The following is a 27,703-nucleotide window of genomic DNA, read 5'->3' on the forward strand; positions in this document are numbered from 1 at the left end:
GTAACTCGTCACCATGCCCGGTTGAAACGTGGCCCACAGGTTTCCAAACTTAAATAAATATCTAAACTTTATCAGCTGTAATCACGGTTCCGGATTAGGAAATCGCTTTGTCCGCACCTAACTTTATTCAGTGCCGAGGCAGACCCACACATACGAATGCAGATAAGATTTTACGCCTTGTATCATACCTTATTAGTCAGAAGAAACGGGGTCCAACGAAATGAAGTGCAGTTACCATTACACCGGTCAAGCTGATAAAAGATATAGATTTAATGACCCAAACAAACCTATCCCATAACTAAAGTAATGCATGATAATAATGCAAACCTATCCGTACCCAAAAAATCAATCCAACTCAACAAATTATTGTGTACATATCTAACCGGCCCAGGATATACAAACTATTTACAAGTAAAGCACCCATACTAGAAATCCTCCACGATTAAATTTCAATAAAAAAATTAAAATAGCTTGACACGTAAACAATTATTCTCATCCTCGACCGTGGCCGTCGTCGGGACATAAATATTTTCATCCCGCAATCCATCCAGACCGTAGCAATCTGAGGTCGGCATCGCGTTCGGTATAATCCTGCGCCTTGGGCATGCAACCTTCGCGGCTTTGGATGGCAACACGCGAGACATCATTGCCTTTTTGGCAGACGAAATCGATAATCGGCGCGGCGGAGTATGTGGTGTTAGTGGTGTTTTGCATTGACGTTGTTGTAACTGTTGTGGTGGGGACGGGACTTGGTATGTCACAGGATCAAAAAAAGCGGATTCAATTAGTGATGAGGACGATTTACGGTCGAGGAACCCGCAGGCGTCGTACACGCTTTGTGAGATCGCGTTCATGTCGCAGTCAGAAAAAGGTTCGGCTAACCGTTGCTGGTTCGCGAATTGTTCAAAATAGTATGCATCCGCCGACGACCGCGGCGACGACGAGACGGATGATGCGGGTGTGGATGCCCTTGATGTATGTGAGGTGGTTGACGAGGTTGATGTGGTCGAAGTGGGTCGTCTCTCCCAAAGCGCTTCCTGTAATCTCGCTGATGCCGCGATCGCATTCGTTGGGACGGTAATACCAAGTCCGTCTCTTTTCTCTCGTGACTGCTTGCCAATATTCTCGGTAAACGGTGATGGTACCTCTTTCGGCATACCGTACACATATGCATGACGATTTCGGAACGGGTTGTTCCTACTCCGCGGGGTTTCCGGCGGTGTCGTTCGGCCGAATGCAGGACTCCTGGGCGTAACCGGCGTCATGGTGCCAGTATGCTTGTCGATAATAGTTCTCGCAGGCGTGCTCGGTGTCTTGTGAAATACGTTCCGTGACACCTGGAATTGTTGCTGCCGCCGCTGGTGCTCTTCGCTCGACACCGTCAACCGTGAACAACTCTCGACAGCGTAATAAAGTTCTTCGAGGGTTATCCGTGTCCGAGAGTTCGTGTCGAACATTCGATCGAGAATCGCATTGAGTTCAGTAGACACGGGAAGGATGCGTTGGAGATAGCGAGGTGAGCGGAGGTATGCGCGGAACGAGTCGTCGGTCATGGTCGCGGTCTTCCATGGGTTGCGGCCACATGTCAGGTTGATTAGAATCACGCCAAGCGACCAGACGTCGTTCGCCGCCGCGTCATATCCGCACTGATTGGCATCAGGGTGGCATTCTACTCTTATTAGCCGATGCGATGAAGAGGACAGATAAACAGATTACGTACCTGGCGAAACGTAGAAACTCGACCCACAGCCGTGCTCGTAGGAGACGCGGTCGACGGTAGCAAGACCAAAGTCTGAGAGCAGTATCCGGTTGCCGTCGCTGGCAACCAGCACGTTTTCTGGCTTCAAATCGCGATGATATACTCCTAGCGAATGGCAATAATAGACCGCGTCGACAAGTTGTAAAAAGACAGACCGGGCGAGTTCGTCGTCACCGACGTATCTCTTCTTCTCTGTGATGTTAAGGAAGAGGTCACCTTCGGCGCAATATTCCATTACGACGTAGAGGCCGTCGTCTCGGTTGATGACTTCCGCGACCGACACGATGTTCGGGTGGTGGTGGACTCTTGACAGCAGATTTATTTCTCGTAGGAGGACCTCATTTTGGGTGTTTGCTAACGGTTCGCCGGTGGAAGGGTCTTGCAAGAGAGCTTTCACTGCATATGGCACTTTCGTCGACGTGTCGAGAGCCGAGTAGACGACACCGTATGCGCCAATGCCTAGGACGTCGACGAGTTGGATGCGGGCGGCGAGCACAGTCCCTAGCCTGGTTCTGGCCACTTTTGCAAGGACGGACGAGCTGGACGAGTGCATTATGCTCTTGATATTTTCTGTTGCTGAGCGCGTTGGTCGGCAGTGGAGGTAGAGCACGGCGCAGATATATTATGTGAGCTTAGCTGCAGATGAGCGGTCGTGGCCGGAAGAGGAATTTGCTCTGGTACGACGGGGGCCAGCAATCAAGGGTATCACCCTCAAAAGGTTGTGTGATAGATACAAAAAGGTACGATAGTTGTCGTTCCTTCACCCTAGCGAGCGGCTGCAACTCCCAATCGCTCACAAATGCCCTAACCCATGTGGCTCCATCGCCACTCGGCTCACGTTTTCCGGCCCACGCAAAATAGCGATCTGCATCACGACGACGCGTGTTCATCCATCATAAGTGGAAACCAAATCGCATGCAAGCTTGTCTATTAGTCTGCAACGCGTCTTCGATGCTCTATCGAGAGCGCACAACGTGTGTTGGGTTGTAATTTGGACAAAGCGAGAAGGTTCAGGTTGACTGGCGGGGCTAGTGTGGAGTGACATAAACTATATTGTCTGTTACAGCTTCATATTCCCTCTCTACGCGTTGGAGGAAGGCGAGTCGCAAATATGAAATTTAATAATACTGCCCAATTGGCCCCCTACAGTTCCGCAATTTAATTTCTGCGTCGATGCCACATACCTGACGCTTACCATACAGCAGGAGATAGTCTATGATGTCATCGCTGATCCTGCTACATACACACAACTGTCAGACTTTCTAAAAATTGCACTGTTATTTATTTATTTTATTTATCTTTTCATCATCGTTTCTTTTTGCGGCACGCTTGCGACAGTAGATTGGACTTGTGATTCTCAAACCCTCAAATATATCCGCACACCCCAACGCGCGCCATTTCTGGTTAGTAGACTTTATGGACACTACTATATTCGACATCGCTTCATCCGTCCGCAGTATGTTTGCACGCCGCCTTCATCGCGGCCCCTTGGAATGACAATGACCCGCAGATAACTCATACAACGATACATCCAGGACGGACATTGCGTCATTCAGTATCGTTTAGTCAGATCTGCGTATCCGTTGCTTACCGTTGCCGGGTGCCGCGTCTCGACTGGCAGGTTTATTACTATCTCTGAGCCACGAATACAGAGGCACAGCCACTAGGATCAAGTGGCAAGCATCATGTTTATGGCAGAGCTCATAACTTGAGTCCCTGAATCGAAATAACATCCCAGACATGCACAATGTGTTACAATCAGCCGGAGGTATTACGATTGTCGATCTTTCCGGTCGTTGTCCTAATCATCAAAATACCGCAGAGAAACTGGAATTGCAGTGGTTTTTCACGCACAGTACAACCTCTTTTAATGAATGACAGTATTTACATCAAACCGTCTAAGCCTGATTGATATAATGTCAGCGACATATGAAGACGCATATTTTGTGGATGAGTCCGACAAGCGATAGGCGAGACATCCTTGCCATATATTTCCATGTATTTGTCGATTGCCAAACGAATGCTATGGTAGGACGCACTTCTCTTACTCAGGAATCGCAGCAGCCGAAGTCCGATGGACCCTAGCATGCGATGAAAGAAGGATTTACAGAGCTGGATGGCGCTGTCAGATATGTGAGTAACACTATTCGATTTTGTGCTGGCCGATGTGCTGTGAAACTTCACCATTTGATGTGGCCTCTCCCCAGATATTGGCCCTTTTTTATCAGAATGAAGCATGGAAGGCTGTTGATTTCCCAGATGGAGATATTCCTATTAACGGCACTATCTTCGTGAAGCACTCTAAGACGCCATCATTGCGACTTTGTGGCACAGTCATGCTGAATACCAAATTCGCCAACGGATTGAACAGCAGGGCCCACAAACCAGTCAGGTCTTGTAGGCTGAGGCTTCATACCACCGACATTGAGCTTGTGTGCAAGAACACCATTTGGTTGCCTTGCTTGATGATTGGACGATTGATCGAATGAGAGACCGATATAGTTTGGAACAAGCGGATCGCTTCTGTAACTGATAAATCATGTTCTCAAATTTCCACTAGCCCTCGTATGACCACGCGGGCTTCCTCATCTGCGAACTGGATCGGACCATGGCCAGCACAGACAAAGTCAGAAATACAAACATGCAGAAAAATTAATGAAATAGGATGCAGTATATCTCCCATTTTTGGCCATCAAAAATAGAAATGAGGGATAAGTGCATGAGTGCATCCGCCAATTCGTTTACTAGGGACAAAATCCACAAAATATGGATTCATCTATCCAGTCGGCTGATAATCATTACATATACGAGTCCTATCTGTTGACTGAACAGCAAGCATTAGTGTATTTATCCTAATCACAGCGACTGATTCATGTCTAAGGATGCTTATGCAGTTATGCACGGCAATATCAATTATCAAGCAAATATTTGTATAATTTGTTTAGTAAAGTTATAATTTGTGAAACCAGGATGTGGGGTAGTTTTGACCGGGCTCAATCACAGTCGCGATCACAGTCTAAGGCAATTCCAACTTTAAAGCAGAGGCCTGTTCGTGATTTCCGAACTGGTCACATCTCATAAGTGCCGATAAAGGAAATTGCTCCCCGTGACACCATCCCCACAACAAACAATTATACCAACGACTGCTGAGCCGCACAGTCTTGACCACAACGAAAAATTTGCAAACTAGAGATTTTTGCACTTGTTAATATAGTGACAGCAAGACAATATGGCACCTCAGAAGAAGTACGTGGTGGAGCATATGGAGGATGGTATTTCACCTTGGGTTCTTCTTGAATATCTCGCGATCTCGCACGACGTTGGCGGCGGCGCACAATTTTACTTAACATCGCTGATGCCGTCCTTGAAAAAATCGTTACCGCCTCAACTAGCGGACCCTGAGGTTGCGACGACTACCAGTACTGACGTGATTGAGTTACCTGGTGTCAGGGAATTAGCGGGACAGGGACGCGTGTGTTTGCTCGATCCTGGTGCTACGAAGGATTTGTCGCCGCAGGATGCTGAAGTCTTTGATTGGTTTGTGTTTGGTGGGATATTGGGAGATCATCCGCCAAGAGGTGAGTTTTTTTGGTAGAGAGTAGCACCCCCAACTCGCTGTCAGAGGCTGACCGACTCGGCAGATCGGACGGGGGAACTGAGAAAGTATGGGTTTGAAGGACGACGGTTGGGACCGAAGCAGATGACGACAGACACGGCCATCAGAGTGGTGAAGATGGTTGTTGAGGATCAAAGTGTGTACATAATATTATTCCAATTGTCACTAAAGGCACTAACGAAATAAAATAGTTCCGCTTGAAAAGATAGAATACGTCGATTTTCCGGAGCTGCGGTGGAACAAACACGAGAGCACGGAGATGCCGTTCAGATACGTGAAAGACTACCAGACAGGGGAGCCGATAATGCCAGAGGGCATGCGGGAGCTGATTCGGCAGGATTCTAACAGAGGGTTTGATGATTTGGTGTGAAGCGAGGTTCTGCTGCTGCGGCAACGAATAGGTATTAGTCAAATAAGGAAATACAAATACGAAATATTCGCTTAGGGATCCGTGGAACTAGTTCACGAAGATCTGCAGGTGGATCTGCAGACGCACAAGCCCTTCCGGAGAATGCCGCGTGATCTACGCAGCCCATGTGTGCTGTGGCACGGAATTGGAAACTGACAAACGTGACTCACGCGTAGCAAGATCGGCAGCGGGGCGTAAAACTGGTCGGTGCCGCATAATGGCTTTTGCCCCGCTACTCGTGCATCCGCACCCACAACAGCCCCCGACAACGGGGTGGAGCGGAGTGGCCCCCCTCCTAAACCCACACTTACTCCTCTCTCCTCCTCTCATCAGTTTTTTTCCACAAAGCTTCCAGCACTTCACTTCCTTCACACATCACCAGAAACTGCAGGAGCAGCAGTAACAGTAACAGTAGCAGTAGTAGTAACAGTAGCAGCACGAAAACCGCGGAAATCAGAGTAATGCCGCAGTTGCCGTCCACCTGCGTTCATAAAAAGCTGTCGCCACTTTCGCTTTCGTTGTCTCTCTCGCCGCCGTCTTTTGTCCAGTCAGATGCCGCCTCGAACGACATGCAACAGCAGCAGCTGAACGAGTCGTACTGGTCGACTCTAAGCGCCAGCCGTGCGACGCTGCTCACTCCGCCTGACGAGATCATCTCCAGCAGACGCCGTCCTAGACGGAGTAGCTTTACGGCTGACAGCTGCTGTCCGCACGACGACGACGCGCTGCTCGCCGCCGCCGCTGCCGTCGCACTCGGGCAACTCCCTACCGTCAACTCACTCGAAGAATCATTTCGGCTGCTGTCCTTTTCCACATCTGCCTCTGGCGGCACTTTTGCGCACCGTATCCGAGAGCTATGCTTAAGGAAGCACCCGGAACGACCGGTGTACTTGAATCTCACGCACGTCGTTCCTCTACCCATGTTGCAGAACTTCATGTCAGTATCATCACCCGCCGCCTCGGCTTATTTGTCCGCATCTTCCGCATCGTCGACGTCTTCCATCTTCTCCTCCGCGTCGTCAGTCTTTTCTCAGACGTCTACTGCTTCACAAGGGTATTTCTCCTCCACACTGTTCGAATCCTACGTCGTCTCCCGACCTGGCGCAGTCGTTCCGCCGTCCTCTATCCACTATGCGTTCTCGATCTCGCTTTTACCAACGCATAGGCTACCGGACTTTGCCTTATTTGCCCAATCTCGTCTTTCCGAACTTCTCCCTGGCGGTGTTCTAATATTGGTGCATCCCACCTCATTATCATTCTACTATGACACGGTGCTGTCAGTATTAGATCCACTGTTACACACTCTCCTCGCTCTGAACAAACTATCTACGGCCGTCTGCCAGCAGCTGTCGGAGCCGCCGGCGCCGGTGCCCGATTTCAGCAGCCAGAAAATCATCCTGGAAGAAGCAGGAGGTGAAATTCTCTTTTCTGAAGAACGATTGGTATCCATCGACGACTGGGGCGCGCGGTGGCTCTCAGATGAAGAACGCTGGATATCCGACACCATGGGGGCCGAAGGCAGTGTCTCTCTCTCGGGCGATATCGGGAGTAGCTCTGGCAGTGCGCGAAGAGGGAGCGATGTCATTGACGGGCTGTATCGCGAGTCCGAAGACATTGAAGGCACGTCGAGAGTCGGCATATACGTTGTTCGCAAGAGATGATCTGCATTTTATTTCATTGATAGGGGCTTGTATTTCCATATCATCATCAGTGACAATTACTGTTATTTGGGATACGTTTTGGGTTGGAGTACATTTATTATTATTGGGCTGGCATTTGTTACTGTCAAAAGGAAGGTATTGTCTGGTTTGATTTTGCACACTTATGTTATGGTTGGCTATATATATAGTCATGTATGATATATAAATAATGGATGTAAGATACACCGCTCATTTTTTCTTCTTCTTTCTGCGCAAAATCGCCAAATCCTCATTTGCCTCCTCGTTTTTCAACCCCGTCATCCCACCAAATGGTTTCTCCCGATGACGTCCGCTGTTGGTCACAGTGCCGCCGCTAATTCCATCATCCCTATGATGACCAAACGGCAATGCTTCACGATCACTCCAAAACGCCGCAATCTCATCACGCTCACCAACCCGACCGCCTCGTTTCCTCTTCTTTGCCCCATTCTCAACGACAGCACTCTGGACAATCTCTCCCCGTCGCCGCAAATTCTTCCTCCTCTCCCCAACGCTTCCCATCATTCCGTTTCCGCCAGACGACGGCGATCCAGGCGTTTGATACCCTGAAACGCTCAGCAACAGCGAATGATCGTTCGCGATATCCAATAACTCTTTATCTTCCCTTAATTTTCGGCGCTGCGACTCCAACTTGGCAAGTAACTGCTCCCGCACAGACTTGGCTTTGACAGCATATTCTTCCTCTGCGGCCACCATATCGCACTCATGCTCCCTGTCTGCACGCGCGATAAGAAACCCTTCATTCAAATACAACGTCACCAAGTCCGCGTCCCGTTCTTCCTCCAGATCCGTGACCCGGTCAAGGAACACAGGGTCGGTACCGGCGTGCAGTGCCGCAAGCTTGCTTTGCAAGTCGGACAGAGTGTCGCGGTATATCGCATCCTTCTGACTCGCGAACGCGCTTGTCAGGTACGTATACCGGTCGGTTAGGTTGTGTCGGCGCTTGTCGCGTTTGGAGGTGGTGGTGTGTTGGTGCGTGTGGGTCGGTGGTGGGGATGGCGTCGAAGTTGGTGACGGCGGGTCCATCGTCTGTTTCTCTCTTCCTTTCTCTTCGTTTGCTCTGCGCGATTAATGTCGTGAGAAGATAATTGGCGTAGGTAACTTCTTCAGGACGGGAAGTATATGACGAGTGAGTGATGGTATCGCGAGGGAAGATTTAGTACCAGCTACGAGCGGCGCCGCGGAGGTGAGAACCCGAACTTTATTCCGTGGAATAGGGTATACCAAGGCTAGTGGCTCCATAAAAACAATTGTTTGATTGGTATATAGTATCATGTTGTGAGCATGGGATACCACTACTCATTCTCTGAATGTTACGATTTAGGCGAAATCCCGTCAGAGGGGTGATGGATAGATTTTGCGAGCCTATGAAGGGCCGAGTGGTTTTTAATTGAATAATGACGGAAGATAGTTTCAGAAATATGTTGCTATCCTCGCGACCATGACTTCATACAGAAGATTACAATCGACAGGCAAAGGCAGAAGGCGACATGGCTGGACGGAAATACGAAAAGTAAACGGAAGGAGCTGATGCGAGCTAAAGCCCGCCCATGTGCTAAACCCATCCTAAGAACTGTTCAATTACTCATGGCTTTCGTAATCTAATAATACTTTCTTGCTTCCTCTCCCAAATACCTTTCCATACCCTCTTTCCTCTCGCGTTCGCTCCGCACCTCCTCCATCTTCAATTCCCTTCTCAAACGAATCCTATCCAACGCCAGTATCCGTCTCGCCAACTCCTCTTCCGAAACACCAGGAAATGCAACAATGATTTTTTTTGGCGGCTTCATCAGGGCCCGCGTAGGCAATGGATCCATTCGTCGTGGATGCAGTTGCGTAAGTAACACCCAATGAGCGCGGCTCCATGTTGGGTCTGGATTCGGGTTTGGTGTGTCGCGGAGTGTGCCGGAATCAGGGAGCTCCGGAAGTTCTGTTGTTGTCAGGATCGAAGACGTTATTGACGGTACTGGGGAGGATTGTTTTGTTAGCGCGCGGCACAGTGATAATGTCGGTTCTGCTGATTGACATAGAAGAACTGGTGAATGAGGCGGTGGAGGGAGGGAAACCGGTTTTAGTGGTGAGCTCGATCGGCTTCTATTCGGTTAGTCCTGTCATTACCAAAACAGTAACAGTAAAATACCTGAAGCTTTCGACCCTGTCCATTTTCTTTGAATCCTGTGTAATATTCAGCGAGGAAGAGCTCCGCTCTGCAAATACCTGGTGTTCGATCACTGAACTGGGTCGAATCGACGCTGGCGACTGATCGGCTGGGTCATCGTAGACATGCACAGCTGAGGTTGATGATTCCCGATGGATTGCCATATCTCTAACAGAGACATGTGAAGATAGATCAGCAGGTTGACCGAGAACCATCATGTGCTCCTTGATCGTCGGAACTGGTAGCTCAACTGTTCGTTCTATATCTCGAGCTTTCGCCTCCGCAGCACTGCCTTGACTCGTGGCCTCCATCTCGTACGTCAAGTTTTCGACAGAATTCTTCTCTATTTCTTTCTTCCTGGGAGATCTCTTTCCCACGGCCCTACCCTTCCTAGCACTATCAACCACGCTCACGCCCGGCGTACTCCCAGCATTCGCAACTCTCAGTTCCTTTTCGCGAACAGGCGTGCCAGCGCTGAAAGTAGAAGTCGACCTGGTAACCTGCACCCATGCAGCCGGACTGTCGCTTATAGGCGGAAAATTTATCTTAGTCGATGCACCTCCACGTTGCGTACCCCCCAATGCATCAATATTCCTCTTTTTTCCGGAGGCGGCTTGACCTTGCGGGAGGGTAGGATCAGTTCCCGCGATAGTCACGTTTACACTCCAACTTGGAGTAGATGGTTGCTGTACACCCGCCTGACCCAGTTCTTCTTTGCGTCCCCTCTTCCTCTGATAGCTCGACCGAGAATTTGTAATGCCGGACATATTGTCAGTTGAAGACGACGATATGTCACTACCTAAAATCTCCCTTTTGGCAAGCTTGAGCGGAGACACGAATGGTAGGATGTCAAGAGGATCGGGGGAAAGCGAGCCATCATTTTGTTGCTGCTGCTGATTTTTGTGGGTAGCTCGTGTTCTGCGGGATGAACGGGGTTCGATGGTAGATTTTGTGGGAGTCGAGATCGTCGTTGTCGTAGTTGCAGCGCGTGACCGTGGTGGCATGTCGTGTACGTATAATTGAGCTACGACGCTAACAAATAATTAATAAAACAAATAATAATCGATGAGATCCTGGTATACGATGACACTGAAGGCGATCGTGATTTGTGCTTTGAAGGTGCGGCTCTTGTGGTGACATTGATTGTGTCGACATCCACAAGACAGAATTGCTATGGCAACGGAGGGTCCGCGGTTAGGGATATAATTATTAATGACAGTCGCTTCGGAGAAAGTCGACCAACAGATGCGAGCGACGTCAACGCATACGATGTATTCTGTTTAATGCAATCGTTACTACTAATTACGCAATGTCATTGCCTTTTCATGCCCCTCAACAACGTAGTTCCCTTTTCAGGTACGAGTTACCTGGCTATAGCATTTGCTCAGAGTCCATCTATACTTCAGATTCCACGGAGTAGTCAATGTGTTAAAAATATGCTTCTGATTTGGAGATTGTCTGCCAGAATGAGGAAACCGGCGGATGAGTCGGAATCACTCAGAATCACATCATTGGGTTCCCCGGTTAACGAGATCTTGAACAATACGCTTCTGGCGTTGCCGGAAAATATTGAAAGTCTTGTAAAACATACAAGAGGACTCGGTCCTAAGCTAGCACACGATATGGCGATTTTACTATCTGTCCAGGGTCATGAAGATAAATATCGGCAAACGGCAACCGTCAGACTTGAGGAATGCCGATATCGCATCCTCACTTTCGGCAAGAAAAGTGACATCGTGTCACAACTACTCCGCAGTGCCTATCTGACCCTTGGGATTCGCAAAAGACTACAAAAGATCTTTGCATAATCAGATCCAGTCCTGGCCCCAAGTTGAAGATAAGAACAATGCGCACTCTGCTCGTAGACTGCTAGTGCACTACAGTACTAGTGCGATTTATAGATGCGTCCTTCTAGAAGAGAATTATCTTTATATGAACAATTCGCATGTGAACCGGGGATATTGTCCATTGTTATGTACGTTTTCCGTAAGAGTAATTTGATTTACAAATCAATTGAGGTCCCAGAAACCATGAATACCGAGATATATTGCAGAAAACTAATAAAAACAGGCCAAACAAAACAACTTTTGATAAAATCATATACTCCTGTCATAAGCTTGTATTGAATTGATTCACCGGCCAAAATATCTCAATTCAAAAGGTCTTGCCACTAAATATGTAATTATCGCAAAACCAAACGACAACTCAAATCCGACATCACCAGGGATCAATGCCGCAATTGGGCCAGTCCACCAGACCTGATACATACCCAAAACCGCACCGGCAACTCCACAGCAAAATGCAAAGCAAGCGGATAGACCGACGGGCAGTTTCGATGGTTTGTCGTAATCGTCGACGTTGTATCCGCTAAAACCGCGTCTGAAGAGGAAATGTTCAGGGAGTGAAATTCCTTCGTAAATTGCGAGCCAGTAGCCGATGATGTTCATGAAGTTGTCCATGAACGTTGCGAAAGAGTAGTACGCTGGTATGGAAACAGCCAAGAACACAGCGGTGGCGATGACAGTCCAGATGAGACGCGGGACTTTAGCAAGGTTGCGGTCGATGGTTTGGACAGAGAGCGCAACAGAGTACATGTTAGGGCAGTTGTTCGCAATCGTTGAGAGTGCCATGAGAACGAGGCAGAATTGGCCAAAGCCATGAAGCGAGTCTGGAACGAGAATAGCGTAAAAGAGACCGCCAATTCCGTTTGCATTGTAATTATCTGCGTAAGCTGTACTAGTGAGGGTACCCGTCATGCACGCTGCGCCAAGGATTTCACAGAATAGAAGTGGGAAACCGAGACCACCAATAACAGCCAGGAAGATCTTGATGCGGGATGTCTGCTTTGGTTGATACACAACGTAGTCGGATGCATAAGTCGCCCAGCCCGTAGCGAAACCAAACACGGCAGCACCGAACGATAGAACGTTTCCCGCCTCGATCCGCCCTGATTCAAGAGTGCCGAACGTGAAGTTGCCAGAAATCTTGAATCTCGCAATGAGGATCAAAAAGATTATGAAAGTCGGAATCCACGCCCATTTCTCATAAATGTGAACGGCTTTGTATCCAAAAAGTGTAATTGCGACAGTGCCAAATGAGACAACAATGATACCGCCCCATGGCGGTAAACATCCGTTGTTGACGGTGTGCAGTAATTGAGCGGCGACGACTGTGTTGACAACCGACCAGCCCACGCACGCGATACAGTTGAGAATAGCGAAAATCTTTACGCCGTGGAAACCAAACCAGAAACGAGAAATGATCATCTGCCGAAGTCCGAAACGCGGACCAAAGGTCGAATAGAACGCGACGGGAACCATGCCGATGATATTGAAGAAGATGATAGTGAGGACCGAGTCCCAGAACGACATTCCGAAAATGCCAATTCCAAGAGTGCCAAGGGAAAATGTAGAAACAACCATATTCGCCGCAAACCTGTCAGACATCAGCAAACGAATAGGATATGCTGCATCGAAAAAGCCTTACCACATGGACGCAGCATTCCATAGCGAGTTGTCCGTCTGCTCCTCCTCTGGGACACGTTCGATGCCACGAACTTCCATCTGGAAGCGTGCCGCAAGGCGCTGCAGCTTGCCATGGAGAGAACTGCCCGTGGTGAGGTCGACATCCTGGATAACACCAGCATACTTGTCCTCCTGAATGTTGGTTGAGTCGGAATCCTTCAGAGTTGGCGCATCCGCGCCTTTTTCCATGGAGGACAGTGATTTATCGCCAGACATAGCGGCGACCAAAGTAAATAAGATGGAGCACAGAGAGATGAAGTCAAAAGTCAGCAAGCCGAGAGTCAGAGGACGAGGGCAGCCAATGGTGATTTATATAAGGACAAGTCAGAGTCTCGTGAGATGAGCAGGGGTATCTCTAACGCATTGACAGGGGCGCACCCTGAGCTGCACATGGACTGGGCCCGATAAGCCGAAGCAGAGATAAGGCACCATCGGGTCGACTCACTATAAAGAGAGTGCGAGTGGGGCACACGGCGATGAGCGAGCGAAACCAAAAAAAAAAAAGGTCGAGGTCTTCCCGCAGCGGTATCGCACATCGCCGCGGCAACTATCTACAAGAACGGGGACCTGACCTGACTCGTCGGAAACCGGCAGCCAAGCCTTCATTTTCCTTGTTAAATGCAATGCACCTGCGTCCAATCAAGTCCTGTTGCACTGACCATTAGTGCCATCGTGATTGTCTACGTTTTACCGCACAAAGTTTACGGTTCAAAGTCAGAGATGACCAAGTACTCGCCCAGACTTGCTCAGTGCTCACAATCAATCCTTTTGTTCAAGCATATTCGAGTCACACTAGGCAGATAGAACTCTCCTGATTGAGCGTCGGCCTACTTTACCTAGTAATGGTGATCCCGCAGTGCCTCTGGCTTAATGAAGATGCCGACATCACTTCCGCCCTGATGGCGCCACCTACGTCGTGGCGTCCAAATTTGTCAGCCACTCGCGGAAGTTGTGCGCCACCTGTACGGCTTTTTCGGACGAGCCCGAAATGACGCTTTAGTACAAATCCCCCAATACAACCCTACCCCTGGAACTACCGCAGCCTTCGCAGTTTGATAATGAATAGTTAATGTGAATGAATTCATAGTAAATGTCATACATACTCCAAAATAAATTACATGAAAACATCAAAAGACATACGGAATGCCACTGGCCCCTTCTTTTGGCGCAGCAGTCCTATTAAGCAGAAGTCACTACACGCTGACAGATAATATATTGCTTCGTTGCAATTTGACCTGAACTCTTCTAGAAAATGATGGTGAAGACACTTGTATTAGTCGGCCACCAAACACTCAAATACTCAAATATCTTCAGGAGGTATCAAGCTGCAATGAATTTCAGAACCACATAGGATATATGTGACTAATTCAATGCACACTTGGAATGCCCCCAACCTTGATACTAGGCCCCTTGATGCCAATCGCAAACCTAAAATCTATAACTCGACATTAAACATGAAAAGTTCAAAGTCGAGTATACTGCATGAAAGGCACAAAATATTGCGAAAATGAATGAATACTGTGATGATATCGTTTTTAAATTAATATTTACTTTTCAATTGCTTCCCTTGTGGCAGAAACGGAAAGGTTTTTGCGTCCTATCATGTTGTTTGGAAGGTACCAGCTATGAAAAACGGTGCATACCTAATAGAACCTTACTCAGTAGCGCATCGCTGTTCGAGTCGACTTTTTAAAAGCTGACAGAGGAATGCCAGGTGGCAAGAAACTGAGATGTCCTGTCCAAGGTCGTGTAATTCTTTCTCAATATAGACACTGGTTGCGCCTCGGTCATATCTAGTATAAGTGAAAATGCCGTCACTGTACTGTCCCGGACAAGCATGGGACGGATTGGATTTTAATCCATGCTTCAGAGAGGTGTCCGTGAGGTTTGTTGAAGCGTACTTTAAGTCCGGCTAATGATGTCCCAGGTATATTCAGAGCTTACTACCTCTGTCTCTGCTCGCAATATCAATTACGTTACTCTGTCAGCCAGTCTTTCAATTCGTCCGCCGCCTTGTTAAACGATCGAAACAGTCTCACATCTTTCTTGACGGCGATGACGCATTGACTACTGTTCCAACTCGAACTTCAATAAATGATGGCGAACATCTCTATCGGCTCAACACGACTGACGCGTCCGCAGAGTACTCTGAAGATGCCCCTAGCCCCGAAGTAGAGATCACCGAAGGCGGCGTTGATCAGGACCCGGATGTCGATATTGTCTTTCTGCATCCTCGGAATGTTAGATTTCGTGCAGCCTTGGAGCATATTTTCTTACTTGGTCTTATTACTGTCCATGCCATCCCAATTCCAATTTTGATTTTCTACCATCCCGGGGATGCACGCGGTCATCTGAGTACAGTCCAATTTATTTCAGTTGGGTTTTGGACCTACGCGCTCGTCCTAGCTATTTGCAAGAACTCCAGGTTCATAAAGAATGTCCCTCGTGCATTCTGGAGTCACTCTTCGATTCTTTATTTCACACAGTGGCTAGTGTCTATCATTCAGATTCATTCAGTTCTTGTTGTTGAGCATGACAGGCTCTATCAATTCATTGCAATTGCCGATTTTATTCTTTGTACAGCTCTATGGATCCTTATCGGGACGTCGTCATTGGGCCGCATTCCCGCATACGTTGAGACAAGTAAAGGAACTCAACCTAATCCTGAGCCATATGCGTCCTTATGGGACATACTAACTATTGGCTGGATGTATCCGTTACTGTTCAAGGGGCTGAAACAGACTTTGACTATGGATGATGTGTGGGATCTGTCTCCTCGATTCCGAGTCAAATCGATCCTCGCAGACTATCGGGCGCTTAAGTAAGCTATATTCCATCGGTGATCCATCAGTGACATTGACATATTTTGTTAGAAAATCGTCCTTTCCGAAACGTTTATTCCGATATTGCCGTCGCGATCTCTTTTACAGCGGTATTTGGACCGTTACTCAGGCATTCGTTTCATTCGGTCCCACGTTGTTGATTCGAACCATTTTACGCTATTTGGAGGACCCTTCCTCTCAGCCTCGGCATATGGCTTGGGTCTACGTTGGACTTGTGTCTGTCGCACCATTTCTAAATGCCGTCTGCAGCGCTCAGTCGCAATGGGGTTTCCGTGGGATTGCAATTCGACTACGTGAGCTCATTGTCGGGGAGCTTTACGCCAAATCACTTTTACGGAATGCAGCCTCTCTAGCTACGGATGAGGAAGGCGAATCAAAGGACAAGAAGGACAAGAAGAAAAGTGACCATGACGAAGCCTCGGCTCTCACAACAGGTTCGATCATAAATTTAATGGCGGTTGATTCCTTTGTCATTTCCGACGCGTGTCTTCAAGTGCAACAATTGATCAAAGTTGTCGTTATGTTTATCATATCGTTTGTCTTACTATTCGACACGCTTGGCGTTAGTGCTCTGGCGGCTATTTTGACCATGTTCTCCCTGGTTCCGGGAAATTATTGGGTCGCTAAACAGTTTGGGAAAACTGTACAGGAAATGATGGCATTCACGGATAAGAGGATTCAGAAAACAAATGAAGTCTTGCAGAGTATTAAAATTATCAAATATTTTGGTAGGTATTTCCTCTATATCGATATAGTCATTTTGCAGGTACTGAGGCAGATGTAGCTTGGGAGCCTAGTTTTTCCAATGTCTTGCAAGATATCAGGAAGAAGGAGATCGCCAAGCTGAGAAAGTTTTACATTCTTTGGTCGTCAGCTGGTAAGTAATCTAGGATTATTTAGTCATTGTGGGTCGTGTCTAATAGTGACAGGCTTCTTCTGGTATGGCTTTACACCAATTGTCACGTTCTTCACTTTCGGATTTTACACGCTAGTGGCCAAACAAGAGCTTACTGCGACTATTGCATTTACTTCGATTGCAATGTTCAGTCTGATGCGCACGCCAATGGAAATCCTTGTCGACGCATTCTCTAACATTGTTGAAGCTACTGTGTCCATGAAACGTATTGATCGCTTCTTATCTGAGGACGGAACAACCAAATACGAGCAGTTGTCTATTCCAAAGGACGGAAATTCGCCTTACATCGGCTTCCAAGATGCGTCATTCTCGTGGGGCACAGGAATTAAGGAGCGCGAGTTTAAACTTCTAAACCTTGCGATCGACTTTCCGGTTGGTAAGCTCACGGTTATTGTCGGACCAACCGGTTCGGGAAAGACTTCTCTTCTTATGGCATTACTTGGTGAAATGAAACTTCTAGAAGGAAAAGTATGTCTTCCGTCGCGTAGGGATCGAGATCCGCCGAAGCCAGATCCAGAGACTGGAATGACAGACTCTGTGGCATACTGTGCGCAGCAGCCCTGGTTGTTGAACGACTCTATTCGCAATAACATCACTTTCGGAGCACCATATATCGAAAGTCGTTATAAGCAATGCGTACACGCGTGCGCTCTTTTGCGAGATTTTGACATTCTGGAATATGGCGATCAGACTCAGATCGGCGAGAAGGGCATTGCATTATCAGGTGGCCAGAAGCAGCGAATATCCCTTGCTCGAGCTGTATACTCGTCTGCGAAACATCTTCTTCTTGATGACTGCCTAAGTGCCGTTGATTCTCACAGCGCGCAGTGGATCTATGACAAGTGCATTCTCGGATCATTGATGAAGGGACGCACCCGCATTCTCGTTTCTCATAATGTCGCGTTGACTTTGCTTGGTGCTGATCATGTTGTTGCTATCGACAATGGAAAGATTAAAGTCCAAGGTACCGCGGCTGAGGTTTACAGTTCAGGAGCACTGGGAGAAGATGCGGGTATTCAGACAGCATCTCAAAGTTCATCTCGAAATCCATCACGCGCAGCTTCCTCCATTAGCTTGGTTTCAAAAGTGAAAACAATTGTTCATACGGACGAAATTGAGGAGGCAGATGAACCGGAGGACCCAGAGACCGAAATTCTTTTGAAATCACGAGAAAATCCGGAGCAGGGCGAGGATACTGAACAAGGTCGTGTTAGCTGGGATGTGTATATGACCTATCTTCGTTCCATGGGATCCTATTTCTTCTGGACAACGATCGTCGTCATCTACTTTTCTCAGCAACTGGTACAGCTCGCACAGACATACTGGCTTCGGGAATGGGCCAATGACCTCCCGGACAGTACACAGCAGCTCGGCGCGAGAGCTTCACCACATCATTCGTCAAGCTACTACTTCTGGGTCTACGGGTTGGCATCCATTACGTACATTATCATTTCGATTTTGCGAATCTTTATCATGTTTATGGGCGTTGTCAGGGCGTCAAAGCGAATTTTTAAGCTTTTGCTGGATTCGGTATTGCGAGCTACACCTCGATTCTTCGACACCACTCCCGTAGGCAGAATTTTGAACAGATTTTCCAAGGATATTGAGACGGTTGATATGAATGTTGGTCCGGATGTCTACTCCATCGGACATACCACGCTACTGCTGTCCTTTGTTGTATTTACAATCTCGCTTGTATTCCCGGCCTTTTTAATCGCGGGAGCTCTGATTGGTGTTGTGTATGCAGGATTTACTGCGTGCTATCTCTCATCGGCTCGAGATCTTCGTCGAATTAATTCTGTTACTCGAAGTCCGATTTATCAGCACTTTGGAGAAACACTTGCAGGTTTAAGCACAATCCGAGCGTATGGCCACGAGGCGCGTTTCGTGGATGGAAACATTGAGCGACTGGAATACAACACACGACCGTATTGGACATTCTGGGGTCTTATGGTCTGGCTCATGCTTCGCGCTGAGCTGATCGGAGGCGCGGTTTTAGCTGTAACCAGTGGTTTTTTGGTCAAAAATACTGATAAGATTGATGCCGGGCTGGCAGGATTATGTTTAACATATGCGATTACATTCGGACAGACAACGATGTGGTTTGTCACTTCGTATACTAATATTGAGATGAATATGAATTCAGTTGAACGTGTGAAGGAGTATACGAACCTTGCGTCCGAAGCCCCGGACGTCATTGAGGATGCACGACCTCCAGCAGAATGGCCTAATAAGGGGGCTATTAGTGTTGAGAATTTATCTTTACGATATGCCCCGGATTTGCCGAAGGTCATTGATGATATTAGTTTTGAGGTGAAACCGAGATGGAAGGTTGGCATTGTCGGACGAACTGGAGCGGGGAAGTCTACTATTGCTGGAGCATTTTTCCGAGTTTTAGAGGCAGAGACTGGAAGAATCTTAATCGACGGAATCGATATTGCCAAGATTGGATTGAGGGACTTGAGAAGTGCATTGGCCATTATCCCTCAAGGTATGTCCTAGTTTTAGTTCCGCACAAACGTATGCTAACAGTAAGTAGACCCCACGTTATTCACAGGGACCATTCGGTCGAATTTAGATCCATTTGATATGTATACCGAGACGGAAATTTTCCTTGCCCTTCGTCGTGTCAAGCTGATCGATAGCACTCCAGTGTCCGCAGATGAGTTGACGGAAGAGCAGAAATCAAACGTCTTCTACGACCTCAGCAGTCCGGTAACGGAAGGCGGCGGCAATCTATCACAGGGCCAGCGTCAACTCGTATGTCTGGCTCGTTCACTCCTCAAATCTCCTAGGGTCATTATCCTTGACGAAGCGACAGCGTCGATTGATTATGAGACAGACGCACAGGTTCAACTCACCATTCGTGCGGAATTCTCTCACTCGACGATTTTGACTATCGCCCATCGATTGCGGTCGATTATCGATTATGATATGATTTTAGTGCTTGATTCTGGCCATGTGAAGGAATACAACAAGCCACATCTGCTGTTGCAAGATAAGAATTCGATTTTCAGGTCAATGTGCGAAAGTAGCGGTGAGTTAGACGTACTGGAGCAACTGGCACGGACGGCATATGACGAGCAGACAAGAGCTTGATAAAATGTGTGATCAATGTAAGCCAAAGCGATTTTTCCACTTAAAAAATGATAGAAGGGATATAAGGTTCTACGATAATTGATTAGTTATATATTGGATGATAGAAGGAGCACGAGTTAGATGAAAAGACCAGTCAATAAATCCAATTCACATGGTGAAAGTGAACTTTTATGTCGCACATCAAGACAACCCAAAAAATCCCTACCTAGATCCCCGATTCCCAACCACAATGTGACCCTTATGAGTCTTTATTTTTGGATTGAAATATTACTACAATTATTAGGCGAAAAACCAAGGCATCATCGACGGCAAACAACGCTGGCTCTGGCGCCGGGGCTGAATGAAATATTAACAATTAATTGCAGTCCTTTCGCAAAAACGCAAGAGACAAACCAGTTAAAGCACAAATGCTGGACTAGACTAATGAAAAAGAACATCAACGATGACGGGTATATCAATGGAGACATTCAAGACAGGTAAGAGCATGATCACTGGAAGGAAGATGGAAAACTCAAGGAGACGAAAGAAAATAATAATAGAATCGAAAACCTTTTAACTGCTACGACCGCTCCAAGATCTCTTGAGCAGAGATCGTTGAAGCGTGGATCAGGAATCTGAAACTTAAGTGTAAGTATTGATAGGTTTGACGACTGAAGTAGGATAGGAAATGGCGGGAGAGCTCAACCAATTAGGGATCGGCACGGATAGACGGATAACGGGATATATCCGTGGATATCCGTCGTGGATACGGATATGGATATGGATATACACGGATACGGATACGGATAAGACAAGACTGATTAGTCATATCCATGGATATATCCACGGACAACGTAATTCACGGGCGAACCGGTCACACGGGCGAACCGGTCAAATTTCACCACCACATCGTCAAAATGGAAGGTTTCATATCAAAATCAACTGCAACAGAATTAAATTGGTCCATCTACCAGTTCAAATAGATAGCTATTTACTACGACGGCCTCTGATTGTAAGCAGAAGGTATTTTGTATGATGGTGAGCTGCAGGATTGGACCCAGAATAGTGTTTTGCGGTGGAGTTTTGCCGGTTAGGGTGTATTGGACTGTGACCGATTCGCCGTGTGACTGGTTCGCCCGTGAATTACGTTATCCACGGATACCACTGACTCTTCTTGTTTTACTTACGGTGTCCTGATTGCCGTCACGTATCAAGCACTTCATTCTCACTTCATTCTCACTTAATTCTCACTTAATTCCCACTTGTATTTGCTGAATACGTCTCCAAATTGTCGTCACGTGACTCACATGGCAATTTTGGATTAGGTTCCATTTTCCTCAGCCTAGTTCTTTGCAATGATTTTTATATAAATAGACCCACATTTGAGTTTTTATAATTAAAAAATATAATTATTAACATAGCCATTCACTGTTATCATACGATTGCATGACTGAGCAAAGGCTTATAATCGCGTGATCTATCCGTGGATACTACGGATACAGATATGGATAAAGCCAATATATCTGGATACGGATACGGATATGGATACGGATATGGATAAGGAAATTTTGGCCCGGATATTATCCCTGCCGATCCCTACAACCAATAGCTCTACGCGCAACAACAGCATACCACAATTGCAACGGGTATTCGATCATCTCCGGCCACAGCTGAGTGAGTGTAGCCAACAAATGCGGGACTCCCAATTACAATGAGAAGTATTCCAAACTGAATATTGGTCAACGTTACCATCAGCATGTGACAATCGAATTGCATAATGAACCCTAACCATCATGCAACCCTGATAGTTTGATGTTTTAACTGCTCTCGCAGTGAAATATGTATGTAGCGCGCGTAGAATCGACAGCTTGTAAGAGTCATTTTCAGCATTTACCAAGGAGAATGGTGGCCAATTAAGTGCAAGGTATCGTTTGATCGAGATAGACCGAGTCAAACAATTAACGCATACTCCGGAGATGTCGCTTTATTTCTGATGGTAGCGGCCGGTCCCCATAATGAGAGTGGTAGTTGTAGCGGATGAACCGACATTTCTTGTTAGGTACTCTGAGTGCGGGGTAGTCAATGTCGGACATGTCAGAACTATGAAGCCAATTGATCGACGCTTTAGATACCTTCAATGGCGAATCTCACGAACGAAGAGCACAAATGGTTTTCGCAACGACATATAATTGCTAACCTGGATTTAAGATGATGATCACTACGTAATTTTTCGGGTATTTGTCGCGCTTCTTGCGATCCAAACAATAATAACAAGGATTTTATCACGATATCTACACGCTCTTTTCTGACAAGCAGGCTACTACACAATCACTGGGTCCCACGGCGCTTTTTTGGCGATCAGCAAGGCGCACATGACATCATTGAGATGAAGCTCTAATCATTTCGGAAGGCATCGCGCTTCAATGGTTGAAATGACAACGTGGGGTCGACAGCGATCTCGGCGTATGGTTCAGACTCTGGTAACTGTTTGCCTAATAGTTAATGCAGCGGAAGCGACGGATGCTCGTGGGGCGTTGAGGATTGGCCAGCCCAGTGGACTGTGGTCCGCTGATCAGTTTGCGACTTGATCTGGTCATTCCCCCGCATCATCTCGATCCACAGTGATCGTTTATTCGACCCATCTCTTCATCCTTCATTTTACCTTCCCCTAGGCTGCGTGTCATATGCTTATGGTGCGGAAAATCCTTCATTCGATTCGTCGGCCAAGGCAAATGCGACTTTCGACGATCCTCACGTGAGAAGTCTAAATATGTGGCTTCAGCAATTGCAGAGTAGTTTTTACCCGGCCTATTGCCAAGCCATATTGGGACTATTAACCTTGTGAGCCGCGCTATCGCGGTTTAGGAATAGTTAGTGTTGAATCTCAACTTTTTTATCCCATACTTCGCTCAATATTGTTAGCTCACAGTAATCGCTTAGCATCTGGTTAGGCTGATTATATTCGCTGTCTGAGAGAGTATATGACGTTACTAATTATTATTCTGTATCGTACGCCTAGTACAACACTACATATAGTCGCCCGCCAAGCCGATGACATATATTTGATACATCGAACGAACACGCCACTATAAAACAGTCTACTTCAAGATGCCACTTAAAAGGACAACTTGCAACGATGAGCAATGTTTTCTCACGTTCAAAACTACGAACTCTTCCGCACCAACTCGCAGTGCCATTAGACTTCGCGCGTGCAGATGAGGGGTAAGCAAGTTACCAACAATCGAACAACTGACGGGCGCCCACCATCGGGAAGCTTTCGGGATTGCCTATGCACATGCGAAATCTGATCAATATTGTAATTGAGCTTGCGTATTATGTGCACCTACTAAGTAGTAGCGGGGCACAATAGCATATTTTGTTGCGGTTTTAGTAATATTAGGTATAGGTAGATCGACAACTAAATTCTAATTTCTTGCAATGGAGTTTTTAGTTTTTTGAATTTTTTTAGAGTGTAAAGCTTACGATAGTTGCCAGGTGATTCTGATTTTGTGGGGTCCGTGCCGAGAATAAATTTTAGGCTTGCTTTGGGAAGAGTACAGATGAATAATGCGGGGGGAGGGAGCTAGTTTGCGGTAGTTACCTAGCGGTCAACATACTACAACGTTTCAAATTCCAAAAGCCAATCTTATAGGCGGCGGCTTTGCAAATAAAATAATTGAGCTCAAAGTGGTGGAAGTCTTGATGATAACTTAATGGCAAGAAATTAGGTACCTTGAGGAACATAAATTGTGCCAGTTAGTGGCTAGTGGCTCTCATGTTGTTTAAAAGTGTTTTAGTGTCAAAACTATAGACTAATTAAGGTGGAGCTGTGGTAAGATGTTTGTCAAAAGCTGACGCCCTGAAGGGCAACATATCAAATGTTAAACCACCACTACATTTCAGATCTCCGACAAAACTTCGAGACAAAAGTTAAATATAGAACCCATGAATCCGTAACAACTCGAAACGGTTTATCAAATGGCACATGAATTTTCATCTGACTTTTTGGCCTCGGTAAAATAGTTCCTGTATCTGCTGCGGCCGCGATATACTATACCAGACGCGTGGCGAACTCTCGTCGACCTGGGTTGAACAACGTGTCGCGATCAACACGGCGCTGGAGGTATATGCCATTTTGCTTTCCCTTGACCGAAAATTCGGTTCGAGGAATCCGAGCTCGGGAATGAGATTAGAGTAGTGAGTTTTGGATGATCAGTTACCGAGATTGTATAGGTATCTAGATCGATCGAAAATCAGTAGTCGGGGCGATAGCTTACTTACAGGACTTCCTTGAAATGTTTAACTAGCCATTGTTGACATAGACATTAATCGCATAGTAACTCGTTAGAATATTAAAGAGGACTTCATGTGAAGCTACCCACAAACTTTTCTTTTACTTTCGAGCAGGGCAAAGAATCAGTATTTGTCTGTCATAAATTCAACTGCAATTCATCTTGATAAATATTTCGCCAATTAGTAGTCGTAATAAAAATGCCCAAATACTCTGAATCGTCAGACCCTCTGTCCCATAGTTTCAGGGAAGTTGATTGATTGTCAGTTGTATGTATGCATTGTATGTCTAGCTCGTCGTAATTATATTATTATTTTGTTAGTAATGACATCATCAGGCAGCGAACCGAAGTGGCGGCCGGAGATGGAATCTCAATTAGGGTCAGGGCTGGATCGAAGTGCCAGCACCCGCAACCCACACGCCGAAAGTCCGAGGAAAAATACGCCAGCGGCGCTAAGGGCTCACTTTAGATCTCGTCCCTGATTTTTTTGTGTTTTAACATATTATTGCATGCGGATTTCAATCCTACAAGCCCGACGAGTCGGAGGCTTTTTCACGGCATAAGTAGAATTGATAGAAACGCATTTGACCAATGAGTGAAATTAGACAACGGTATGGTTTTTCTTGTCGACTCGGGTTGTTCGAATTTAGAAATACTAATGACGAGAAACAAAGTCCGAAAATTCGGGCATGCATATTTGACATGGACGGCCTACTTATCAACTCGGAAGATATCTATACCGAAGTCACAAACAGCCTGCTTAAAGAGCACGGCAAGCCGATGCTTCCATGGTCTGTGAAGGCAGATCTGCAAGGTCGTACCGGTTCGGAAGCGACAGCGCGGCTTCTGGCATGGTCGCAGCTTCCGTATTCGCCTGAAGAATTATACGCTACCTTTGCAGAGAGACAGAAGCCGCTTTGGAAAGATACGGTGCCGATGCCTGGTGCTGTTGACTTGCTGAACAAGCTGAAAGAAAAAAAGGTTCCCCTTGCGCTAGCAACGTCTTCGCATCGAGGGAATTACTTACTCAAGACTGCACATCTTGGCCACATGTTCAGTCTGTTCGACGATGCGAATACGGTGCTGGGCGATGACCCTCGAATCCCAAAAGGCAGAGGCAAACCAGAGCCCGATATTTGGCTCGTGGCGCTGGAAACTCTTAATGCTATGCTGCCAGATCACTTAGAACGGATTAAGCCTGAGGAGTGTTTGGTTTTCGAGGACGGCATTCCCGGGTTGACGGGGGCTAAGAAGGCAGGATGTCAGGTCGTGTGGGTGCCTGATCCCAATCTTCTAGAATTATTTGAGGACACGAAACACGAGATTGTTGGTGAATGGGGCGAGATCCTTCCCCGTCTCGATGCACTTGAGTTTATAAAGTATGGGCTGTAGTTGTACCTATTGAAGCAAAGTAATTTGTATTAGAGTAGTTTTGTAGCTAGAGATAGCTATTCATTTGCAAACGGCTGTATTATTTCGTCGCGAAAGCTCGTAGGCTAAACTTTGGTTTTTACGTTCAGTGGCGCATTGGCAAATTAACACACAGAAAAACAAAGAACTGGAGGCTAAACTGTTGAGGAACACTACAATTGACTCCTGCGCATGCAGCGGATATATGTAAAAAAGCAATCTTCACCATGATGGATAATATATTAGTTAACATTTCCACACTCTAAAGCAAAATAATTAAAATATCCCTAAAACTCCACACTATACCAAAAACAATAGCACAAAGAGCCGGAACAAACTCCAAGAGATCCGATAACAATAATACAATATTTACCATGAAAACCCTACGATAAAAGGTGACCAATAAAATTACAACGTCCGAAATGCTATCAACTTGTTAGCACCGCGCTTATCATGCAATGTCGCGAATAGGGGCGGGGACTCACTGTCAGCAGAGAAGTAGTCAGGAGAAAGCAGTCCCTGTGCGTACACGGGATCAGCAGTAGGCAACCCAAAATAAGTCTCGCCGCACTGCTCAGAAATGTCAGGAAGCAATGGTGCATTCGTCGCTTGGATTTCGAGCGAAGGGAATGAGCCAGAGATCGGTGTCAACAACTCAGGTGAGGATTGTGGAGAAATAGAAGAAAATGTCGACGCAGCCGAGGTTGAGTACGGCGTACACTGGAGAGACAAGTCAATCTCAGCCATCGTTGTGGGAACGGGGTAGTAGCCATCTAAGATCGGAGTTGGCGCTTGTGCGGGCAAAACTTCGAGATGGAACATGGTAGATGAAGTCGATGAAGCAGATGACGCTGAATAAAGCCCATCCTCATCATCATCATCATCATCGTCGTCGAGATCCTCCTTTACGGAATCAGATTCCTCGAAATCCTGAGTTATGGGCTCGTCGGCCTTGGTTCGAGACCTAGTGTGCACCGATCCAGCGGAACGCACAGGCGAGGCAAAACATTCGCGATGGCGCTGCTTGAACTTCTCCATCCATGTCGCGCTGGCTTTGAACCCGTTAGCCAAATCGTCTGGACGGTCGGTGCCAGCCGCAATTAGCAAAGCTTGCTCGCGAATTTCATCATCTCGAACAACATGACATTCAGCGGTAAGGGAGCGAATCCAGTCAGCGAGCTTGGATTCGATGTGTCGAAACTTACCGCTGGAGGAGTTGCTGGAGGCAATTTGCTGACGCGATCCACTGTTGTTACGCCCTTCCATGGTCTTGTTGAGAGCCTTGCAAATCTTCGACACGGTACTTCGCTCGACTCCAAAGACTTTTCCGATCTTCTTTTGCGAATCGTTGGGATGATCGCGGGCGTGCTTCCAGATCATGTGCTTCTCGGCGTGGGTGAGGGTCCGTCTTCGAGGAGGTCGCGCAGATGAGGCGGCAACGTTTGGATAGGACTGAACGGCCATGCCAGAAGACGATGAGGGTAAAGCCGCCGATAGAGCACGAGCTATCCGCGACGGAGTAGGAGGCATTTCAGGTAAATCCATATAGCGGCCATCGTCCTGACTTGGTGACGAGAAAACAATTGTAGTTGGAGAGGACGGCGGATGGCCATTTAGGTGGTCGGGTGCGTAGTAGTTAGCGGATGCTGGGACACCGCAGAAGAATGATCCGGACGACGACGTCGACGAGGACGAGGACGACTCTGACTCAGATCGAGCGAGGGCTGATGCGGAGGGATATGAAAATGGCTGGAAGGACATGGGAGCGTTTGCTGCAAAGGACGTGAAGTACGGGTCCGAGATGGGAGGCTGGTGGAATCCATGGGGCGCTGCGGGCGCAGAGAGAGCGAGAGGCGACAGCAGTAGAGCGTCGTCCATATGAGCAGTAGGTGGCATTGGGGATAGCAGCTCTTGCACTTTTGAATCAGCAGCGAGCTTGACGGGGGATCGCGATTGTGGAGGAGCGAGGGAGGATATACATTTATTATGTTATGTGGC

At 47.1% G+C, this 27,703-nt stretch overlaps 9 protein-coding genes across 9 annotated transcripts; 4 read left to right on the top strand and 5 right to left on the bottom strand.

Moving 5' to 3' along the window:
* Positions 1–186: 186 nt before the first annotated feature.
* Positions 187–2,478, bottom strand: V1513DRAFT_35114 (kinase-like domain-containing protein). Its single transcript, XM_066894722.1, has 2 exons — positions 1,721–2,478; positions 187–1,669 (listed from the first exon to the last, which is right to left on the bottom strand). Exons 1-2 carry the CDS (start codon positions 2,310–2,312, stop codon positions 462–464), a joined length of 1,800 nt encoding a protein of 599 aa, XP_066754207.1. The 5' UTR covers positions 2,313–2,478; the 3' UTR covers positions 187–461.
* Positions 2,479–4,851: 2,373 nt separating this feature from the next.
* Positions 4,852–5,823, top strand: V1513DRAFT_398558 (SAM-dependent RNA methyltransferase). The gene is made up of 3 exons (XM_066895440.1): positions 4,852–5,337; positions 5,401–5,511; positions 5,567–5,823. Exons 1-3 carry the CDS (start codon positions 4,989–4,991, stop codon positions 5,743–5,745), a joined length of 639 nt encoding a protein of 212 aa, XP_066754208.1. The 5' UTR covers positions 4,852–4,988; the 3' UTR covers positions 5,746–5,823.
* Positions 5,824–6,027: 204 nt separating this feature from the next.
* On the top strand, positions 6,028–7,676 carry V1513DRAFT_442936 (uncharacterized protein). The gene has a single exon (XM_066897737.1). It carries the CDS (start codon positions 6,246–6,248, stop codon positions 7,443–7,445), a length of 1,200 nt encoding a protein of 399 aa, XP_066754209.1. The 5' UTR covers positions 6,028–6,245; the 3' UTR covers positions 7,446–7,676.
* V1513DRAFT_442937 (Sds3-like protein) lies at positions 7,617–8,622 on the bottom strand. Its single transcript, XM_066897738.1, has one exon. It carries the CDS (start codon positions 8,508–8,510, stop codon positions 7,674–7,676), a length of 837 nt encoding a protein of 278 aa, XP_066754210.1. The 5' UTR covers positions 8,511–8,622; the 3' UTR covers positions 7,617–7,673.
* A 246-nt stretch (positions 8,623–8,868) lies between these two features.
* On the bottom strand, positions 8,869–10,761 carry V1513DRAFT_442938 (uncharacterized protein). Its single transcript, XM_066897739.1, has 2 exons — positions 9,625–10,761; positions 8,869–9,578 (listed from the first exon to the last, which is right to left on the bottom strand). Exons 1-2 carry the CDS (start codon positions 10,644–10,646, stop codon positions 9,086–9,088), a joined length of 1,515 nt encoding a protein of 504 aa, XP_066754211.1. The 5' UTR covers positions 10,647–10,761; the 3' UTR covers positions 8,869–9,085.
* An 894-nt stretch (positions 10,762–11,655) lies between these two features.
* On the bottom strand, positions 11,656–13,561 carry V1513DRAFT_398565 (permease for cytosine/purines, uracil, thiamine, allantoin-domain-containing protein). The gene is made up of 2 exons (XM_066895441.1): positions 13,129–13,561; positions 11,656–13,077 (listed from the first exon to the last, which is right to left on the bottom strand). Exons 1-2 carry the CDS (start codon positions 13,380–13,382, stop codon positions 11,775–11,777), a joined length of 1,557 nt encoding a protein of 518 aa, XP_066754212.1. The 5' UTR covers positions 13,383–13,561; the 3' UTR covers positions 11,656–11,774.
* Positions 13,562–15,032: 1,471 nt separating this feature from the next.
* Positions 15,033–20,012, top strand: V1513DRAFT_468568 (P-loop containing nucleoside triphosphate hydrolase protein; the record flags this gene model as incomplete). Its single annotated transcript, XM_066900125.1, has 6 exons — positions 15,033–15,040; positions 15,094–15,987; positions 16,040–16,737; positions 16,794–16,886; positions 16,939–19,416; positions 19,462–20,012. Coding segments are annotated over 6 exons (4,722 nt in total), but the record flags the coding sequence as incomplete, so codon positions are not given.
* A 4,740-nt stretch (positions 20,013–24,752) lies between these two features.
* On the top strand, positions 24,753–25,973 carry V1513DRAFT_398572 (HAD-like domain-containing protein). Its single transcript, XM_066895442.1, has 2 exons — positions 24,753–24,906; positions 24,970–25,973. Exons 1-2 carry the CDS (start codon positions 24,887–24,889, stop codon positions 25,685–25,687), a joined length of 738 nt encoding a protein of 245 aa, XP_066754214.1. The 5' UTR covers positions 24,753–24,886; the 3' UTR covers positions 25,688–25,973.
* V1513DRAFT_35483 (uncharacterized protein) lies at positions 25,901–27,703 on the bottom strand. The gene is made up of 3 exons (XM_066894723.1): positions 26,911–27,703; positions 26,191–26,757; positions 25,901–26,130 (listed from the first exon to the last, which is right to left on the bottom strand). Exons 1-3 carry the CDS (start codon positions 27,599–27,601, stop codon positions 26,114–26,116), a joined length of 1,275 nt encoding a protein of 424 aa, XP_066754215.1. The 5' UTR covers positions 27,602–27,703; the 3' UTR covers positions 25,901–26,113.

Source organism: Lipomyces chichibuensis (genome assembly GCF_038497645.1).
Source record: "Lipomyces chichibuensis strain CBS 12929 unplaced genomic scaffold V1513scaffold_11, whole genome shotgun sequence".
NCBI classification, from domain to species: Eukaryota; Fungi; Ascomycota; class Lipomycetes; order Lipomycetales; family Lipomycetaceae; genus Lipomyces; species Lipomyces chichibuensis.

Coding starts and splice junctions, on each gene's coding strand:
- V1513DRAFT_35114 (XM_066894722.1), bottom strand. CDS start 2,312: ATGCACTCGTCCAGCTCGTCCGTCCTTGCAAAAGTGGCCAGAACCAGG. Junction 1,670..1,720: donor GAGTTTCTACGTTTCGCCAG/GTACGTAATCTG, acceptor TAATAAGAGTAG/AATGCCACCCTGATGCCAAT.
- V1513DRAFT_398558 (XM_066895440.1), top strand. CDS start 4,989: ATGGCACCTCAGAAGAAGTACGTGGTGGAGCATATGGAGGATGGTATT. Junction 5,338..5,400: donor GGGAGATCATCCGCCAAGAG/GTGAGTTTTTTT, acceptor CCGACTCGGCAG/ATCGGACGGGGGAACTGAGA. Junction 5,512..5,566: donor GATGGTTGTTGAGGATCAAA/GTGTGTACATAA, acceptor GAAATAAAATAG/TTCCGCTTGAAAAGATAGAA.
- V1513DRAFT_442936 (XM_066897737.1), top strand. CDS start 6,246: ATGCCGCAGTTGCCGTCCACCTGCGTTCATAAAAAGCTGTCGCCACTT.
- V1513DRAFT_442937 (XM_066897738.1), bottom strand. CDS start 8,510: ATGGACCCGCCGTCACCAACTTCGACGCCATCCCCACCACCGACCCAC.
- V1513DRAFT_442938 (XM_066897739.1), bottom strand. CDS start 10,646: ATGCCACCACGGTCACGCGCTGCAACTACGACAACGACGATCTCGACT. Junction 9,579..9,624: donor GACAGGGTCGAAAGCTTCAG/GTATTTTACTGT, acceptor CTAACCGAATAG/AAGCCGATCGAGCTCACCAC.
- V1513DRAFT_398565 (XM_066895441.1), bottom strand. CDS start 13,382: ATGTCTGGCGATAAATCACTGTCCTCCATGGAAAAAGGCGCGGATGCG. Junction 13,078..13,128: donor TGGAATGCTGCGTCCATGTG/GTAAGGCTTTTT, acceptor GATGTCTGACAG/GTTTGCGGCGAATATGGTTG.
- V1513DRAFT_398572 (XM_066895442.1), top strand. CDS start 24,887: ATGAGTGAAATTAGACAACG. Junction 24,907..24,969: donor ATGAGTGAAATTAGACAACG/GTATGGTTTTTC, acceptor CGAGAAACAAAG/TCCGAAAATTCGGGCATGCA.
- V1513DRAFT_35483 (XM_066894723.1), bottom strand. CDS start 27,601: ATGCCACCTACTGCTCATATGGACGACGCTCTACTGCTGTCGCCTCTC. Junction 26,758..26,910: donor CTCCAGCAACTCCTCCAGCG/GTAAGTTTCGAC, acceptor ACGGGTTCAAAG/CCAGCGCGACATGGATGGAG.